Source organism: Neoarius graeffei, chromosome 9, assembly GCF_027579695.1.
Source record: "Neoarius graeffei isolate fNeoGra1 chromosome 9, fNeoGra1.pri, whole genome shotgun sequence".
NCBI lineage: Eukaryota > Metazoa > Chordata > Actinopteri > Siluriformes > Ariidae > Neoarius > Neoarius graeffei.
In genome coordinates this window covers 7,118,934-7,139,588 of record NC_083577.1, presented here as the reverse complement: position 1 = coordinate 7,139,588, position 20,655 = coordinate 7,118,934, and the positions used below count along the sequence as shown (strand labels likewise).

Genomic DNA, 20,655 nt, shown 5'->3' with positions numbered 1-20,655 from the left:
ACTGAGGCTCTCAGTACTTCAACATCTTAAGCTCAAGTCTTCATAAATGTGTATGTAGGCTAAACCCTTACTTTTAAACTTAAATATTCACAGCGGTGGGGGTTTTAATTACCAATATTTTAAAGTAGAGTGAACTACAGTATTTTTAAAGCAGTACTGCATCCCAGGACAGTAATGAAACCTTACAGGCCTATAGATAACCTTCAATAATTTCCCTTACAGTACCTCTGTAGGTACTATCATTTCAAATAACAAAACAAAAGAAATTACAGCAACTGTTGAATTCAGTACTCACAAAATGCAGGCTACACCAATTTCAACTTAAAACCCTGTATGCAAACTCGAATTTGTCCTAGAGAGCAGTTAGGCTATTTTCCCAAACAAAATCAGTTGTATTCAGTGCATTCAAAAGCAGGATTATAAGTCTGTGTCTCAGGAAACAGTTCAGATAAAGTTTGTTGGTTCCACTTTCAATTAGAACAGTCAACAGTGTCCATTTCACCTGAGGTGAATTCGTAGGGGAAACACTCAGTAGCTGGGGAGAAGTAGATTAATTGCAGTTCGGAGGGGAATTCCTTTAGCACTCAGTGCAACAGTCCATATGAACCAACATGATTCCGGAATCAGCTAAACTGTCCATTAAGCAAAACTTGACTTTTTTTTATCAACCTAAACTCCTCACCGGCTTCATCTGTTTGCCGCCATCTTCTTCCTGCTCTCTGAAGTCCCGCCTCCTCCGCCCCCTGCATCCGCTTTGCCCTCCTATTGGTCTAAAAGTCAGTCAGTTTTACAGGCTCGTCACAGTCCCCCCTTCCAAACCCTGCCACCACCAAGACTTCTCCACACAAAGAATAGAGTATTCACAAAGAAAACAAAGTATACATCAACATGTGTGCACTATACATTCATATGTTACACACAGGTTAGAAGAGCATTATAACTGAAAAACAAATAAAATCACACTCAGGCCAATTTTAATACATAGTCCCTCAACCTCATAGGAAGCTGACCCCTTGTACTTCTTTGAGGCCAGCTGGGCCTTGGCAAATCCTCCCCGTCTGTACTAGACTCATCTGCATCCTCAGATGGTGTTCCTCCCTCTGACCCAACCCCTCGGGTCCCCAAGTGTTCACCTACCACTGACTGTTCACTATATTCCCCTTCCCTTTCCGTGTCAGGAATGTCACTGGGTGATGTACTGTAGGTGGGTGTGTGGTGAGCCTGAGTATAGTGTGTGGAAGACTATGGGGCAAATAGTCATGAAAATGGGGATTTGTTCCCGCAATAGGGACGTCAAAAACACAGGGCTTGAGCTCGTCATGGACTGTTGCACTCTAGTGGGGCCACCAGCCTCAGGTCTAATTGTGAAAACTGGCATATCAGGATGGTTTTGTGCCACAACGAGGTAAAGATCTGACCCCCACCAATCCTGAACCTTATTTCTACCTTTCGGTTGATGATTTCGCAACAGGACCCTGTCTCCTGGCCTAATGAGGGCCCCACATGCCTTACGGTCATATATCCTCTTGCATTTCCAAAAGGCCTCTTATCCTGCCCTACACGCTGCATGAGCTGCTGCTGCCTGTAGCTGCTGGTGGTGGGCAAGGACCCAGTCGTCAATGTTATCAACACCACTCACTTCCAGGTCCTTGCCCCCAACACATCTCTGGGAAGTCGCGCATCCCGTCCAAAGAGCAAGTAAAAGGGTGCATACCCAGTGGAGGAATGTACATGACTATCATATGCCATGGTCAACTCTGGAAGATGTTCTTTCCAGTTTCTTTTCTCTTCTGCTGGAAGAGACCTTAACATGTCATGCATCGTTCTATTAAGATGTTCACATTGGGCATTGCCCTGTGGGTGGTAAGGACTTGTTCTACTCTTAGCGATCCCATAAGCACGGCAGAGCTCTTTTATGACACTGGCCTCAAAACTACGGCCTTGGTCAGAGTGCAATCTGGCAGAATAACCATAAAACACAAACCAATTCTCAATTAGTGCATTTGCTGTCGTTCGTGCAGATTGATCTTTGGTTGGCACCGTGATGATCTCATCTCATTATCTCTAGCCGCTTTATCCTTCTACAGGGTCGCAGGCAAGCTGGAGCCTATGCCAGCTGACTACGGGCGAAAGGCAGGGTACACCCTGGACAAGTCGCCAGGTCATCACAGGGCTGACACATAGACACAGACAACCATTCACACTCACATTCACACCTACGCTCAATTTAGAGTCACCAGTTAACCTAACCTGCATGTCTTTGGACTGTGGGGGAAACCGAAGCACCCGGAGGAAACCCACGCGGACACGGGGAGAACATGCAAACTCCGCACAGAAAGGCCCTCGCCGGCCACGGGGCTCAAACCCGGACCTTCTTACTGTGAGGCGACAGTGCTAACCACTACACCACCGTGCCGCCCACCGTGATGATGAACCTCGTAAACATATCGGTAAGCACAAGGACATTTCCGTACCCTCCGGCATAGTGAGCACTTCCAGGGGGCCCACCACATTGGTGCAGGTCATGGGGGCCTGAGTCTTTGGGAACACATCCCTGGTCAAAGCACAGCACTTGCATTGCTGTACCCAGCACTTCATATCTTTAGCCTTAGCAGGCCAATAGCAGCTCCGCTTCAAAACCACAATTGTGCCCTCATGGAAATGCCCTCCATGGTCACGTTGTGTCTCGTACACAACCCATCGTAAGGACACTGGCACAACTAGTTGGCTTACTTCCTCCCCATCTCTAGGATCCCATAATCTCCAGAACAAGACAACGTGCTGCAATTTCAGTAGCTCCCACTGTCCTATGAGTTTCCGCTGTGGCCAGCTCATGGAACGCAGCACCTGTTTCGTGGGTCTCTCCTGGGTTTTCATAGCAGCCAGCACTGGACTGATGTCAGGATCTTGTGCCTGTAGTTCTCACAGCTCATCCCAGCTGTGGCCACAGATCTGGCCTCTCACCCTGGACTGAGCTGCTGAATGTGCCACTGACTCTCTCAATCTAACATCACCAGCGGGCCACGAGCAGGCACGCACCTCCTCTTCTTTTATAACCAGGAAGTCTTTCTCCACATCTTCAACTTCATGCTCTGCAGCCACTGGGATACGAGACAACACATCAACATTTTGGTTCATTCCACCTGGCTTATAGTGCACCTCAAAGTTGAACTCAGCCAACTGGGCCACCTCTCTTTGTTCTACTGCGCTGAGGTTTGCGGTCTCCAAATATCTCAAGGGGTTATGATCCATAATTACAGTGAACCTAGAATAGAGCATCAAGTCAAGAATTTTTTTCTGCGACTGCCAATTTAAGGGCAAGTAACTCTAGCTTAAACACACTGTAATTCCTGTGATTGTGTCCAGACTCCCGAAGGCTATCACCTGCTCCACCCCTTCTTGCTTTTGGTTCAAGACTGCCCCGAGGCCTTGGCAGCTCCCATCTGTTGTTACGATGAATGGAAGACAAAGGACAGGATATGCGAGTACAGGTGGTGCCATCAGACACTTCCTCAGGCTATCAAACTCTGCCTGGCACTCTTTGCTCCACTCAAATTGTTGCGATGGGGCCTTAACAACCCCCTTTTTTGCCTTGCCCATCAGTGCATGTAAGGGCCTTGCTAGCTGTGCAAAGCGGGGGACAAACCGCCTGTAAAATGACATGAAGCCCACTAATTGTCTGACTTATTTTACAGACCATCGGACAGGCCAGTCCTCCAGGACCTTCACCTTCTCCAGATCTACCCACACCCCATCAGCTGACACGAAATGTCCGAGAAATCTGACTTCAGTCTTGAGCAGGAAGCACTTTTTGGGTTTAAGTTTCAAACGGTGTTCCTGCAAATGCCCGAAAACTAAGTCTAACTTCTCCACATGACTTCCAGAGTCCTTGGAAAACACTAGGACATCGTCCAAGTAAACCAGTAGAACCTCAAAAGCCAGGTCACCCAGGACCGCCTCCATCAGGCACTGAAATGACGCGGGGGCATTGCGGAGCCCAAAAAGCATGCATGTCCATTGGTACTACCCGAATGGTGTGGTTACAGCAGTTTTCTCTTGGTCTTGTTCAGCCACAGCCACCTGGAAGTACCTGCAGTCAGGTCCAAGGAGGACAAAAGTTGTGCCTGACCCAGGGCGTCCAGCAACTCTTCAACCCTAGGAAGTGGATCAGCATCTTTGCATGTTACATTATTCAGCTTCCTGTAATCACAACAAACACACAGGCCCATCTTTTTTCATCACCACAACAGCATGTGACGTCCACGGGCTGCATCTCTCTTTCAGCACACCCTGTGCAACAAGGTCTTGTACGTGCTGCTTGACTTCCTGAAATATATGGGGCGGAATCCTGCGATATCTTTGCTTGATGGGGTGAGCATCACCTGTTGGAATACAATGGGTTACTGTGGTAGTGTACCCGTAGTCGCGGTCATCTTGCGAGAACACAGCACGGTGTTTCTCCAACAGCTGATTGAGTTGACGCACTTAGTCTGGGGTGAGCGTCTGAAGATTTGCCTGTACGGGAATAGACGATGCCACAGAATCTTCCTTCTTAGACTTAGCCTGCATCTCACTCACAAGCACTTTGACCCGGAGCTCACCTGCTGCCTCTTCAAAAGCCACCACCTCCTTAGGCAAAACCTTCTGTGGTTTACACAACTCGCTTGCTCTCGGAGGCAGAATGACTGGCTTCTGACTTGGGTTCATCAGTCTCACTGGGACCTTACCACCCACTGAATGTGCCAGAACATTGGCTATCAACAGCCCAGAGGGTGTGTTAGCAGTTGAAGAGGCCTCCACTAAGACCTGACATTTAATTTTCGGGGGAACTCGATAGCAACCCTCAATGACTGTCTCACTACAGGGAGAAATGACAATAGCCTCCCTACTTGCCCCTACCTGCTACCTTAACAAAGCCTATCTTCCCATCACGACCCACAATTTGCTCCTCTTTCCCCATTTCCATGAGATTGTGAGACAGTCTTGCACACGTGACTTGCTTCTTATGCCTATCCATTCTCTTGACCCCCTCAAAGCCAATGAAGAGGCTACGCAGTTCGGCAAGCACATTCATGCCTAATATTCCAGGGGCACCATCTTTCCTGTCCTCCTTCCTGTCACGCAGCACAAACTCACACTTGCCCTGAAGTGCCTTACCAAGACACTCAATGTCAGTGTATAGGCACCCAATTATGGGAATGTCCAGCCTGTTTGCAGCTGTTAATTTAACCTGCCTTGCAGGAGACAGCGTTTTGCCCTCAAACTGTTTTTTAAAGTGTGTCTCAGACATAGTAGTTGCTTCCGAGCCAGTACCCAAGAGGCAGCAGGTCTTCACTCCATCAATAAAAATGTCTATGGTGAAGCAGTTGCCAAAGACACTTTGTGGATTCACCACCTGCTCCGACTCTGATTGGCCAAGAGGTGATGCAGTGGGTTTAACTGAAGCTGTTCTAATGTGCTTGCCCCCAACCTGCTCAGGCTCTGATGCTGTCATGTTAGCCTTGCGCAGTCTTCCCTTGCTCTGCTGGCATGTCCAGCTTGTACAGTGGTGCGTGAAAGTTTGTGAACCCTTTAGAATTTTCCATATTTCTGCATAAATATGACCTAAAACAACATCAGATTTTCACACAAGTTCTAAAAGTAGATAAAGAGAACCCAGTTAAACAAATGAGACAAAAATATTATACTTGCTCATTTATTTATTGAGGAAAACGATCCAATATTACATATCTGTGAGTGGCAAAAGTATGTGAACCTTTGCTTTCAGTATCTGGTGTGACCCCCTTGTGCAGCAATAACTGCAACTAAACATTTCCAGTAACTGTTGATCAGTCCTGCACACCAGCTTGGAGGAATTTTAGCCCATTCCTCCATACAGAACAGCTTCAACTCTGGGATGTTCGTGGGTTTCCTTATGTGAACTGCTCGCTTCAGGTCCTTCCACAACATTTCGGTTGGATTAAGGTCAGGACTTTGACTTGGCCATTCCAAAACATTAACTTTATTCTTCTTTAACCATTCTTTGGTAGAACGACTTGTGTGCTTAGGGTCGTTGTCTTGCTGCATGACCCACCTTCTCTTGAGATTCAGTTCATGGACAGATGTCCTGACATTTTCCTTGAGAATTCGCTGGTATAATTCAGAATTCATTGTTCCATCAATGATGGCAAACCATCCTGGCCCAAAACCATGATATTACCACCACCATATTTCACAGATGGGATAAGGTTCTTATGCTGGAATGCAGTGTTTTCTTTTCTCCAAACATAACACTTCTCATTTAAACCAAAAAGTTCTATTTTGGTCTCCTCCATCCACAAAACATTTTTCCAATAGCCTTCTGGCTTGTCCACGTGATCTTTAGCAAACTGCAGACGAGCAGCAATGTTCTTTTTGGAGAGCAGTGGCTTTCTCCTTGCAACCCTGCCATGCACACCATTTTTGTTCAGTGTTCTCCTGATGGTGGACTCGTGAATATTAACATTAGCCAATGTGAGAGAGGCCTTCAGTTGCTTAGAATTTACCCTGGGGTCCTTTGTGACCTCGCTGACTATTACATGCCTTGCTCTTGGAGTGATCTTTGTTGGTTGACCACTCCTGGGGAGGGTAACAATGGTCTTGAATTTCCTCCATTTGTACACAGTCTGTCTGACTGTGGATTGGTGGAGTCCAAACTCTTTAGAGATGGTTTTGTAACCTTTTCCAGCCTGATGAGCATCAACAACGCTTTTTCTGAAGTCCTCAGAAATCTCCTTTGTTCATGCCATGACACACTTCCACAAACGTGTTGTGAAGATCAGACTTTGATAGATCCCTGTTCTTTAAATAAAACAGGGTGCCCACTCACACCTGATTGTCATCCCATTGATTGAAAACACCTGACTCTAATTTCACCTTCAAATTAACTGCTAATCCTAGAGGTTCACATACTTTTGCCACTCACAGATATGTAATATTGGATCATTTTCCTCAATAAATAAATGACCAAGTATAATATTTTGGTCTCATTTGTTTAACTGGGTTCTCTTTATCTACTTTTAGAACTTGTGTGAAAATCTGATGATGTTTTGGGTCATATTTATGCAGAAATAAAGAAAATTCTAAAGGGTTCATAAACTTTCAAGCACCACTGTAGAAAATTAATTAACACTTTCTGACTAATCATAATTGAGATTTCAAGAGCATTGTTGATATAAATTAGAATAAATCAACTTGAACAATATTACAAAAATAAAGAATAAGACAGGAACTCCACTTTGCCATAACCCCGGTCTCAGAAAGAAAATGCAAACTGTCGTACTCTGGGTATAAACAATATTTTAAAAGGGATCATGCACATTTTAAAAATTCTTGTGCTACAAAAAAAATGCAACTTACTCAGAATGTGTGATTTATCATTCATTTTAATGCCTTTCATATCTGTTGGATACTACAAAGGAAGATGAAACCAAAAGAATGACCGACGTGACCCAGAAAGGACACAATATCACAAAGACAATGTCCAAATACACCATTGAGACTTTTGAGGACTTTGTGAGGCCATTTAAGCACAGCTTGAGATGAAGGCTCTTACAAAGCCTGTCATTTACCCACAAGCTCGTGCTTCGGTCTTGCCAAAAAGAAAAAAAAAATCATGGACACACCCTACACACTTTCTTTGTTCCTGGAACTCATAAAGTGATGGGCTTTTGTCATTCTTCTCCCTCTTTATTGGGAAGCTCGGTCTGGGGTATTACAAAAGAAAGATATCCTGTGCACTTCCTGGACTCTCCACACACACACACACACACACCTCTTCCTCTTCCCGCATACCATCCAACCTGCAAGTAACCAGGCAAGGAGAATAGGTTCATCAAGATTAGCTAGAAAGATCAAGCTTAAAATATAATTTTTTTTTCAAATTCCAAACTTATCTTTGAAGCCTGACCCACATGCAACATATTCTAAAGCAAAAATGATTGCAAACACGAAGAGGTAGTCAATCCAAAAATAACGCATACACATTTACCCCTACCCACATCAGCTGATCAGTCAAGGCATGTCTTATGTCTGACAGTTGCATCTTTATTTTTGCTGCTAACAAGCACAATGAGTTTTATTAGCAAAGAACTGAATGTCTAAATCATCACACATTCATCTCAAATCTCCTCAGTGTGTACAATATCTCTGTATGACACTTTTACTCAGAAAAATAAACAAAAAGACATCACAGAGAAAACCCAGCAGGAGCTCAATCTCCAAGCTGCATCTGAGGCCCAAAGAATGAAGGTTGTGAGAAGGTGAATTATATGTTACATGTGATTCAGATGATTATATAGTTTCCAATTTTTTTATTTGTATTTTTTTTATAAAAGATGCATTTTATTAAACATGAACTTTATGCTCTCTATTAAAGCTACTGTTTAAACACCACAACATCTTAAATTATAAAACTCAGCAGGGGGAGTTCATTTCCAGCAGCATCGATAAAATGTTCTGTGATGTCTCTGATTAATGCTAAACAGGTTACTCATTTCGGTTTTGAACTGATTTTTTTGAACTGATTTATTCATTATTAAAATTACATTGTATAAAAACGATACAATAACATAATGCGAACATCAATGACGGCATAGCTCACTCTGGCCCCATCTAGTCCAAAAGGAACGATGTAAAGTGGGCCACCTTGCACAATAAATGCTGCAAGCTATATACATTATATACAAGCTATATATGTATAAAAAATATATATACACCCTCGGAATACCAACCTATTTGCCAGAAAGAAACCAAAACAGCGAGGAATTGACCGAGAAGGAATGATTTTTGTTGAACTGCTCATTAAGGCTTAATTAGTCCATAACTTCATTAATAATGGTAATTAAGCAAATCTGGGTAGAAGTTATATGCACCATAAGTACCTCTACCTTCACGCCAGAAAGAATCACAATTGGTGAAGAATTGAGGGAGAAGAAGCAATTTCTGTGGAAACTGCTCGTTAGGGCTTAATTACTCCATATCTTCATTATTAAATGCAATTATGCACATTTGTGTAGAAGCCATATGCACCCCAGGCAGACCCACCTACCTGTCAAAAAGAATAAAAATCGGTGAGGAATTGAGAGAGAAGACGCGATTTTCATGAAATGTGGATGACGCTGGACAGACGATGGACAACGGATGACAGACAACACATGATGGCATAAGCTCATCGCCTATCAGTTGGATGAGCTAATAATAAATGGATAACACAAAGTGCAAGCGCTTATTTCCATTATGGTCCAAAAGATTTCGACATTTACCAAAAATAATGGATTTGTACTCATGATCTGTCTGAAACAACCAACACTGATGAATCCATCATGCTTATATTTTCAACTGGTAGAATTACCAACTGGTAAAAATACGACTACGATATTTGTAAAAATAATTGTATCATCTTTACTTGTACAAAATATGGTTGCATCAGTGCATGGCTGATGCTACATGTCCAATTCATATGGCCTCTTTCTGCTTGCCACTGATGGGCATTTGTCTAACGTCTACACCGATTTTTTATGCTTCCTCTTTTAGAAGTCCTGTCTGACTGTTTGGATGTAATGCATTGGCCACATCTGTGTTTTTATGAACATTTTTGTCTACTTTGCACTTTCATTTACAGGTTAAACTGATGTCATGATAGATAAGTGCAATTATGACTTAAGCATTCACTAAACAATGATTAAGTTTTTTTTTATTTCTTGGGGAATTAATGGATCCGTGCTGGTTCATATGTAAAGTGGTCAGTAATGATAAACCTGACTATAACAGAGATATGATCTCACCCACTCGAAATAATAAAGGAGAATTTGACTACATCTGTCCTGCTGAGATTGTGAAGCTATTGCATTGGCATTTCCAGACAGGTGAAACCTAGCCCAAGGCAAAATAGGCTTTTTGCTTGAAACTGTTCACAAGGTTTTATTTGTATCCAGATGTCAGAGAGTCTTAAAAGCTTTTTTTCCTCTTTCTCTGATCTGCAGGAGACTGATGTTTATGTGCTCCTGGAGACGTTCCAGTCTCAACATGCATGACAGTTCTTAATTATAAGACTTTGTAGACAAGACTCTCACAGTACAGTATATACGCCTATGTGATTCGTCAGGTCTGTTATTGATGTATGCTACTGTCATACTTAAGACTATTTGGTTTTAATTGTGAAGAGGATCCACAGCATGAGAAGAGCTCTTGGGGACTCCAAAGACAGTGCATATACAGTGCACTGAATAAGTATCCCCCCCACACCTGTGTAATATTATAACCTGGAAATGAAATGGACTTAATTGAACTAAAAAAGTTACATAATTATTCAAATCAAGTCAGCTTGTTTGCAATTAAAAAAGTCATATGATTGCAATATAAATACACCTCTTCCTGGAAGATCCATGAGTTTGTTAGAGAACATACTGAAACATTATATATCCCATGGTGAATGACTAAAGTACAATGGCAACTCTGCTTAGAGGAGGCCATCTACCAAAGGTCAGTGACCAGGTAAGTAAGGCATTGGTTAGTGAAAGAACTAAGAGGTCAAGGGTAATTCAAAGAGCTGGAGAGATCCACAGCTCAGATGGAAGAAGCTGTTTACAGGACAGCCATGGCAGGAAACTCCACAAAGCAGGATTGTATGTACATGTGGCAAGAAGATAGCTATTGTTGAAAAAAGTGCATATAAAATCCTATTTCAAGTTTTCCAAAAGGCATGTTGGAGACTCAGCAAGCATGTGGGGGAAAAAAAAAAGTTCTCTGGTATGATGAGACCAAAACTGAACTTTTTGCCATTGGCATAAAGTGCTATATTTGAAGGAAACCCAATACCCTGAGAACACCATCCCCATAGTGAAGCATGGTGGTGGTAGTATAATGTTGTGGTAGCACTGGAGAACTGGTCAGTATTGAAGGTGAGATGGATGGAGTCAAATATATGGCAATTCTCGAAGAAAACCCGTTTCAGTCTGCAAGAGATTTCAGACTGGCATGTCTTCCAACAGGACAAATGAAGTGCTTCAAAACCAAGAAAACTGAACGTGTTAGAATGACCCAGTTAAAAACCAGACCTAACCATCCAAGAGCTTGAGCACTTTCCGAACAAGATTGGGCAAAAATATCAGGCTCAAGATGTGCAAAGTTAATAGAGATACAGTAGTGCTTGAAAGTTTGTGAACCCTTTAGAATTTTCTATATTTCTGCATAAATATGACCTAAAACATCATCAGATTTTCACACAAGTCCTAAAAGTAGATAAAGAGAACCCAGTTAAACAAATGAGACAAAAATATTATACTTGGTCATTTATTTATTGAGGAAAATGATTCAATATTACATATCTGTGAGTGGCAAAAGTATGTGAACCTCTAGGATTAGCAGTCAATGTGAAGGTGGAATTAGAGTCAGGTGTTTTCAATCAATGGGATGATAATCAGGTGTGAGTGGGCACCCTGTTTTATTTAAAGAACAGGAATCTATCAAAGTCTGATCTTCACAACACATGTTTGTGGAAGTGTATCATGGCATGAACAAAGGAGATTTCTGAGGACCTCAGAAAAAGCATTGTTGATGCTCATCAGGCTGGAAAAGGTTACAAAACCATCTCTAAAGAGTTTGGACTCCACCAATCCACAGTCAGACAGATTGTGTACAAATGGAGGAAATTCAAGGCCATTGTTACCCTCCCCAGGAGTGGTCAACCAACAAAGATCACTCCAAGAGCAAGGTGTGTAATAGTTGGCAAGGTCACAAAGTACCCCAGGGTAACTTCTAAGCAACTGAACGCCTCTATCACATTGGCTAATGTTAATGTTCATGAGTCCACCATCAGGAGAACACTGAACAACAATGGTGTGCATGGCAGGGTTGCAAGGAGAAAGTCACTGCTCTCCAAAAAGAATATTGCTGCTCATCTGCAGTTTGCTAAAGATCATGTGGACAAGCCAGAAGGCTATTGCAAAATGTTTTGTGGACAGATGAGACCAAAATAGAACTTTTTGGTTTAAATAAGAAGCGTTATGTTTGGAGAAAGGAAAACACTGCATTCCAGCATAAGAACCTTATCCCATCTGTGAAACATGGTGGTGGTAGTATCATGGTTTGGGGCTGTTTTGCTGCATCTGGGCCAGGACGGCTTGCCATCATTGATGGAACAATGAATTCTGAGCTATACCAGCGAATTCTAAAGGAAAATATCAGGACTTCTGTCCATGAACTGAATCTCAAGAGAAGGTGGGTCATGCAGCAAGACAACGACCCTAAGCACACAAGTCGTTCTACCAAAGAATGGTTAAAGAAGAATAAAGTTAATGTTTTGGAATGGCCAAGTCAAAGTCCTGACCTTAATCCAATCAAAATGTTGTGGAAGGATCTGAAGCGAGCAGTTCATGTGAGGAAACCCACCAACATCCCAGAGTTGAAGCTGTTCTGTATGGAGGAATGGGCTAAAATTCCTCCAAGCCAGTGTGCAGGACTGATCAACAGTTACCGGAAATGTTTAGGTGCAGTTATTGCTGCACAAGGGGGTCACACCAGATACTGAAAGCAATGGTTCACATACTTTTGCCACTCACAGATATGTAATATTGGATCATTTTCCTCAATAAATAAATGACCAAGTATAATATTTTTGTCTCATTTGTTTAACGGGGTTCTCTTTATCTACTTTTAGGATTTGTGTGAAAATCTGATGATGTTTTAGGTCATACTTATGCAGAAATATAGACAATTCTAAAGGGTTCACAAACTTTCAAGCACCACTGTATGTCCCAGAAGATGTGCAGCTGTAACTGCAGCACACAAGTGGTTCTAACAAGTGCTGATCCTTGGGGTCATACTTATGCAGCCAATAAATGTTTTGTTTTAGTTAACCTTTTGGTCACAATAGATGACCTAGATATATTATATGGCTAAAGGTATGTGGATACCTGACCATAACAGCTATTCAAGTCTTCCCCAAACTGTTGCCATAAGGTTGGAAGCACAGAATGTCAAAATTTAGGATTACAATTTCCCTTCACTAGAATTAATGGGCACAAACCTGTTACATCATGACAATGTCTCTGTGCACAAAGCGAGCTCCATGAAGACATGGTATGCCAAGTCTGGAGTGGAAGAACTCGAGTGCCCTGCACAGAGCCCCACTGAACACTTCTGAGATGAACTGGAACACTGACTGCACCGCAGACATTACTACTCACCTGACATCAGTGCCTGATCTCACTAATGCTCTTGTAGCTGAATGAACACAAATCATCACACCCATGCCTCAAAATCTAGTGCAGCGCCTTCCCAGAAGAGTGGAGGTTATTATAACAGCAAAGGGGGACTAAATCTGGAATGGGATGTTCAACAAGACCATATAGGTGTCGTGGTCAAGTGTCCACAAACCTTTGGCCATATCGTGTAAGAGATGACCTTGGTAAGTGAATCATTCATTCCTAATAAGTCAAAGTCCCTTCCCATGCCATGTGACGCACAGGTCGGCACTGATCTCCGTTTCCCTCGGCCTCTCGCCTATTACATAGCTAGGGTTACAGTGGGGGCCTAGTCCTCATGGTAACCGTGAGAGTTTGACTCCCCACTCGCATCTGTATTGCAGCGTGCTTTTCCAGACGGCAGTAGGTACCATTTTTATGATGGTCTTTGGTATGACCTGACCGTGAGTAGAACTCACGATCGAGAGACGGATACGCCAACCACTAGGCCAACTCACAGTAACATTCCTAATAAGTAAACTGAACATAAACATCAATGGACTGAAAAGGCCTAGAGTACATAACATGATAGAACATAGCTATAATAAATAAAAATCACCTTTGTGTCACACTCACCCTGATCTGGGTCTCTTTCCTCTTGTTTCTTCTTCCCATTCATCATCTGAGCTGCTTTCTGTAGCATCTGAGTCCAAAGCCTGCTGTGCTTCATGAAGTACTGCCTGTCCACCCTGTACTAAACTCTGTACATCTCTGAGAAGCTGCACACTCTCAGAGCTTTTCTCCACCAAGGACCATTCAAAGGAACTGCTAAGGGTGCCACTTCCCTGATGCACTGCTGGACCACAAAACCTTGAGGATTTCTGCCCTGAAGAGTGATCAGGAAGACAATTTGTTTCCTCATGAGCCCCCAAAGCATTAGTACATTTGTTTTCTGCAGGACTGAGTGGATTAGGTCCAATTTTGGTGGGCATGGTTGAGAATTTCCTCTTCATTTCATCTAGTTGCTTGCTGAAATTTTGCAGAAAATTTCCAGCCAGGAGTGCATGAAGCCTCAGTTTCACTTGGTCCGTGCGAGTTGCTAATACACGGTATTGAGAAGCGAGTCGCATTCTCCAAGCACCCACTCCCTCTTGCACTGTGCTGTGAGATGCCAAGTTCCATAGTGGTCTTACAGCAGTGCTCTGGTTGCTGTTCCTGATTCCGCTTGATCTTGATGAAGAAAGAGATTCACTTTCACAATGGAAGTACTGCAGAGGTGACGAAGTTTGCATTCGGTTCTGATCATCTTTGGAAACATTCCTGGACTGCTCTTCAGCTACTGTTTGTTGTTTGAAATTGGAGTCCTCATGAAGCAATGGGCAATCTGCACCACTTTCATCTATGAACACACAGCCAAGCAAAGATCCCAAGTTCGGCTGGGGCTCTATTTTAAAAGACTCTGAGTTGTGAACCAGTGACTGTTGGGGTATCTCTGGTAGCTCTAGAGAACTTTTCATCCTGCAGGAGTCTAAAGTGGACAAGGGGGAGAGATTCAACCAAAACCTAGCATAGCTGTCATCCATCAGTTTAATCTGAGGATCCAGGTCTCTGCTGGAATCGACATCTCGGGTCAAAACTGGAGTTGAAATGTGAATCCTGTGGTCTTTCTCTAAAGTCTTGTCGAGGGTTGGTGGCATTCTGAACCAAATTCTTTCACAAATTTCTGGTGTGCTTAAAAAACAAGGCAAGTGGAGATCAGTTATTCAGTATCTTGGGCTAGAAATAAGAACAGAAATGATTAACCTCATGTGTTGTAGACTGGAACTTAATGGATCACCAAATTTCATGTTTTAATCTAGCCTATGCTGTGAACTGGAATTGCTGAATTTTATTCCACTGAATTATTTTAACCATTATATGATTTTTTATGCTTTGAGTTAAATTATATTGAAGCAAGGTGCTACAAAGATGATGAAAGACAGATATAGTATCAAGTAAATATTGTTCAAGTTGCATGGACATTGGTTAAACAATAATATTGTAACTCAAAGCATGTCAGACAATGATCTGAGTCAGTGACACCCAAGTAATCCTGTCATAAACACTTTTTATTGGTTCTGGAAATGTTTGTAATACCCAAACAAAATACAGTGCCATGCATAAGTATTCACCCCCTTGAAATTTTCCATATTTTGTAGTGTTATAACCTGAGCTGACACCTGAAGGTGGGATTATATGTCATGAATCTATACCAAATATCCAGTTAGAGTGTTGTGCAAAAGTCTTAGGCAACCTTTTTTTCATACAATCTTTGTTATAGATTTCTACTGTATGACTTTTACATTATTGAGTCAGTACAAAAAACATTTTAGAGTTCCAAATGTTTGTTTTCCAGCCCAAAAGTAAATGTTACAGGGGAAAAAAAGTTTCTTCCTGAGCAGCATATTACATAAGAGACCACTTTTCAGAATTAAAAAAAAAAATAATAATAATGAAGACTACTGGGTTTTGATGCAAAATGAAGAAGCAAGTGTGACAGTCAAAGTGTCCAGAAGAACTGTGGCTGGTTCTGCAACATGCTCAGTAAAACCTACTGCACTAATTGGACCTGAGACTATTTTTTTTTTTTAAAGCAAAGGGTCGGCTCACACCAAATATTGATTGAGTTTCATTTATTATGGCTTACTTATAAAATTTATAGTATTTTTTTATGTTGAAACATTTCAGTTCGTTATTTTTGAAACCATTTTTTTCTTTACATACACCTAATGCTTTTGCACAACACTGTATATTAAAATGTTCAGAGGGAATATAGCTTGCAAAATTATTTCCAAATAAAAAATTCTCTAAATTTTGATTGTCTCATCTCATTATCTGTAGCCACAGGCAAGCTGGAGCCTACCCCAGCTGACTACGGGCGAAAGGCGGGGTACACCCTGGACAAGTCGCCAGGTCATCACAGGGCTGACACATAGACAACCATTCACACCTACGGTCAATTTAGAGTCACCAGTTAACCTAACCTGCATGTCTTTGGACTGTGGGGGAAACCGGAGCACCCGGAGGAAACCCACGCGGACAACATGCAAACTCCGCACAGAAAGGCCCTCGCCAGCCACGGGTCTCGAACCCGGACCTTCTTGCTGTGAGGCGACAGTGCTAACCACTACACCACCGTGCCGCCCTAATTATTGAATAGTGAATTATTTTTTAGAACCAAACCTTGAGTGATACTTTTCCAGAACTTGGACTCAGACTTGTACTTATTCAAGTCATATATTTGTTCCGGTATCCTTTAATACATTACACTAATGGCATTTAGCAGACGTACAACATCCCAGATCACCGAGCAAGGTTAGGTGCATGACATAAGGGCACAGCAGCCATTCCTGCTGGTCCAGGGAATCAAACCAGTGTCCTTTTGGTCCCAAAGCTGTTTCTCTATCCATTAGGGCCATGGCTTCAACATGGCATTAATAACTGCCTGTAAAGCCTAATGTCATAAATCATGTCACCTTTTTTTTCATTGTTGAGGAAACCAGATTTAAATTGCTTTACATTTTGTGTGACACCATGCTCATATTTTTGAATGTAAAGTTTGATTTTTTGTAGACTTTACAAAAGTGTCGTCAGTTTTTTCTGCTTAAAAAATTATTTCTAGACAAATAAAATCTACTCTCTTTACATGTATAAAGTTTAATTTTGGATTTTGCTATAAATGTAAACAGTGAAAAATCCTTTTATTTGGGTTTATTTATATGCTTTAACCAGCATGCTGTTTTGTGTGTATATATTTGGGGGGGGGGGGGGGGGGGGTGTCAGGTATCAGGCTTCGGCCCAAACCGCGCGACACTAACTGAATAGGCCACCTATAGTAACCATAGCAACCGCGGTATGCATAATTTCTGACATCCTACTGAGTGCACTAGTGCGCGGTTTAGGACAGACCTCGAGCCCGAGCTTTCCCAAAGGTCCGGAGTTGAGATTGAGCGGAGCCGGGTCTGAACCCGGAGAAACCGGTGGAATGTAAACCGGGAATCAACCGTTTACTTTACATCGCGCTATAAACTACAGCCGAGACATCTTTGTGACTCATGTTCCTGTTAAATCGCAGTAATTGTTCACGGGTATGATTTAACAGAAATGTAAGGACGTATGCAAAAAAATAAATAAAAATAAAACTTACCGGAAGCGGAGAGTGCAGAGGAGAGAAACCGCCGGTAAACAGCGCGCGCGCGAGAATCCAACAGAAACCCGGAGTGCGCTCGCGCAGGACTGAGCACACTGCTCCAGCAGGAGAGTCTCGCGCGTCGTAGTGCGGTCACCATGGCAACGTGTCCTGAATCAAGCGGAGTCCGAACTCACACACTTCTACACTAAACACTCACTCACTTCTACACTAAACACTCACTCACTTCTACACTAAACACTCACACACTTCTACACTAAACACTCACACACTTCTACACTAAACACTCACTCACTTCTACACTAAACACACACACTTCTACACTAAACACTCACACACTTCTACACTAAACACTCACTCACTTCTACACTAAACACTCACACACTTCTACACTAAACACTCACTCACTTCTACACTAAACACTCACTCACTTCTACACTAAACACTCACACACTTCTACACTAAACACTCACTCACTTCTACACTAAACACTCACACACTTCTACACTAAACACTCACTCACTTCTACACTAAACACTCACTCACTTCTACACTAAACACTCACTCACTTCTACACTAAACACTCACACACTTCTACACTAAACACTCACACACTTCTACACTAAACACTCACTCACTTCTACACTAAACACACACACTTCTACACTAAACACTCACACACTTCTACACTAAACACTCACTCACTTCTACACTAAACACTCACACACTTCTACACTAAACACTCACTCACTTCTACACTAAACACTCACTCACTTCTACACTAAACACTCACACACTTCTACACTAAACACTCACACACTTCACTAAACACTCACTCACTTCTACACTAAACACACACACTTCTACACTAAACACTCACACACTTCTACACTAAACACTCACTCACTTCTACACTAAACACTCACACACTTCTACACTAAACACTCACTCATTTCTACACTAAACACTCACTCACTTCTACACTAAACACTCACACACTTCTACACTAAACACTCACACACTTCTACACTAAACACTCACACACTTCTACACTAAACACTCACTCATTTCTACACTAAACACTCACACACTTCTACACTAAACACTCACTCATTTCTACACTAAACACTCACTCATTTCTACACTAAACACTCACACACTTCTACACTAAACACTCACTCACTTCTACACTAAACACTCACTCACTTCTACACTAAACACTCACACACTTCTACACTAAACACTCACACACTTCACTAAACACTCACTCACTTCTACACTAAACACTCACACACTTCTACACTAAACACTCACACACTTCTACACTAAACACTCACACACTTCTACACTAAACACTCATTCAGTCTATCAAAATCACACACTTCTACACTAAACACTCACTCAGTCTATCAAAATCACACACTAGATAGACTGAGTCAGTGTTTAGTGTAGAAGTGTGTGATTTTGATAGACTGAGTGAGTGTTTAGTGTAGAAGTGTGTGATTTTGATAGACTGAGTGAGTGTTTAGTGTAGAAGTGTGTGAGTGTTTAGTGTAGAAGTGTGTGATTTTGATAGACTGAGTGAGTGTTTAGTGTAGAAGTGTGTGAGTGTTTAGTGTAGAAGTGTGTGATTTTGATAGACTGTGTGAGTGTTTAGTGTAGAAGTGTGTGATTTTGATAGACTGAGTGAGTGTTTAGTGTAGAAGTGTGTGATTTTGATAGACTGAGTGAGTGTTTAGTGTAGAAGTGTGTGAGTGTTTAGTGTAGAAGTGTGTGAGTTTGATAGACTGTGTGAGTGTTTAGTGTAGAAGTGTGTGAGTGTTTAGTGTAGAAGTGTGTGATTTTGATAGACTGAGTGAGTGTTTAGTGTAGAAGTGTGTGAGTTTGATAGACTGAGTGAGTGTTTAGTGTAGAAGTGTGTGAGTGTTTAGTGTAGAAGTGTGTGAATAGACTGAGTGAGTGTTTAGTGTAGAAGTGTGTGATTTTGATAGACTGAGTGAGTGTTTAGTGTAGAAGTGTGTGAGTGTTTAGTGTAGAAGTGTGTGATTTTGATAGACTGAGTGTTTAGTGTAGAAGTGTGTGATTTTGATAGACTTTGTGAGTGTTTAGTGTAGAAGTGTGTGATTTTGATAGACTGAGTCAGTGTTTAGCGTAGAAGTGTGTGATTTTGATAGACTGAGTCAGTGTTTAGTGTAGAAGTGTGTGATTTTGATAGACTGAGTGAGTGTTTAGTGTAGAAGTGTGTGATTTTGAGACTGAGTGAGTGTTTAGTGTAGAAGTGTGTGATTTTGATAGACTGAGTGAGTGTTTAGTGTAGAAGTGTGTGAGTGTTTAGTGTAGAAGTGTATGAATGTTTAGTGTAGAAGTGTGTGATTTTGATAGACTGTGTGAGTGTTTAGTGTAGAAGTGTGTGATTTTGATAGACTGAGTGAGTGTTTAGTGTAGAAGTGTGTGAGTGTTTAGTGTAGAAGTGTATGAATGTTTAGTGTAGAAGTGTGTGATTTTGATAGACTGAGTGAGTGTTTAGTGTAGAAGTGTGTGAGTGTTTAGTGTAGAAGTGTATGAATGTTTAGTGTAGAAGTGTGTGATTTTGATAGACTGAGTGAGTGTTTAGTGTAGAAGTGTGTGAGTGTTTAGTGTAGAAGTGTATGAATGTTTAGTGTAGAAGTGTGTGATTTTGATAGACTGTGTGAGTGTTTAGTGTAGAAGTGTGTGATTTTGATAGACTGAGTGAGTGTTTAGTGTAGAAGTGTGTGAGTGTTTAGTGTAGAAGTGTATGAATGTTTAGTGTAGAAGTGTGTGATTTTGATAGACTGAGTGAGTGTTTAGTGTAGAAGTGTGTGAGTGTTTAGTGTAGAAGTGTATGAATGTTTAGTGTAGAAGTGTGTGATTTTGATAGACTGAGTCAGTGTTTAGTGTAGAAGTGTGTGAGTGTTTAGTGTAGAAGTGTGTGATTTTGATAGACTGAGTGAGTGTTTAGTGTAGAAGTGTGATTTTGCTAGACTCTGTGAGTGTTTAGTGTAGAAGTGTGTGATTTTGATAGACTGAGTCAGTGTTTAGTGTAGAAGTGTGTGAGTTTGATAGACTGAGTGAGTGTTTAGTGTAGAAGTGTGTGAGTGTTTAGTGTAGAAGTGTGTGAATAGACTGAGTGAGTGTTTAGTGTAGAAGTGTGTGATTTTGATAGACTGAGTGAGTGTTTAGTGTAGAAGTGTGTGAGTGTTTAGTGTAGAAGTGTGTGATTTTGATAGACTGAGTGAGTGTTTA

The 20,655-nt window shown here is 41.8% G+C and overlaps 1 protein-coding gene across 1 annotated transcript in view; it reads right to left on the bottom strand.

The window, feature by feature from the left end:
- The window catches only part of kansl1l (KAT8 regulatory NSL complex subunit 1-like), a 120,061-nt gene extending 102,571 nt beyond the window's left edge, over positions 1-17,490 (bottom strand). Inside the window, exons 1-2 of the mRNA XM_060928588.1 lie at positions 17,389-17,490; positions 13,839-14,978 (exon numbers count right to left, since the gene is read on the bottom strand). Of these exons, the coding sequence (XP_060784571.1) occupies positions 13,839-14,899 (1,061 nt within the window). The 5' untranslated portion in view covers positions 14,900-14,978; positions 17,389-17,490. The remainder of the gene's footprint in view (positions 1-13,838; positions 14,979-17,388) is intronic.
- Between the last annotated feature and the right edge of the window lie 3,165 nt (positions 17,491-20,655).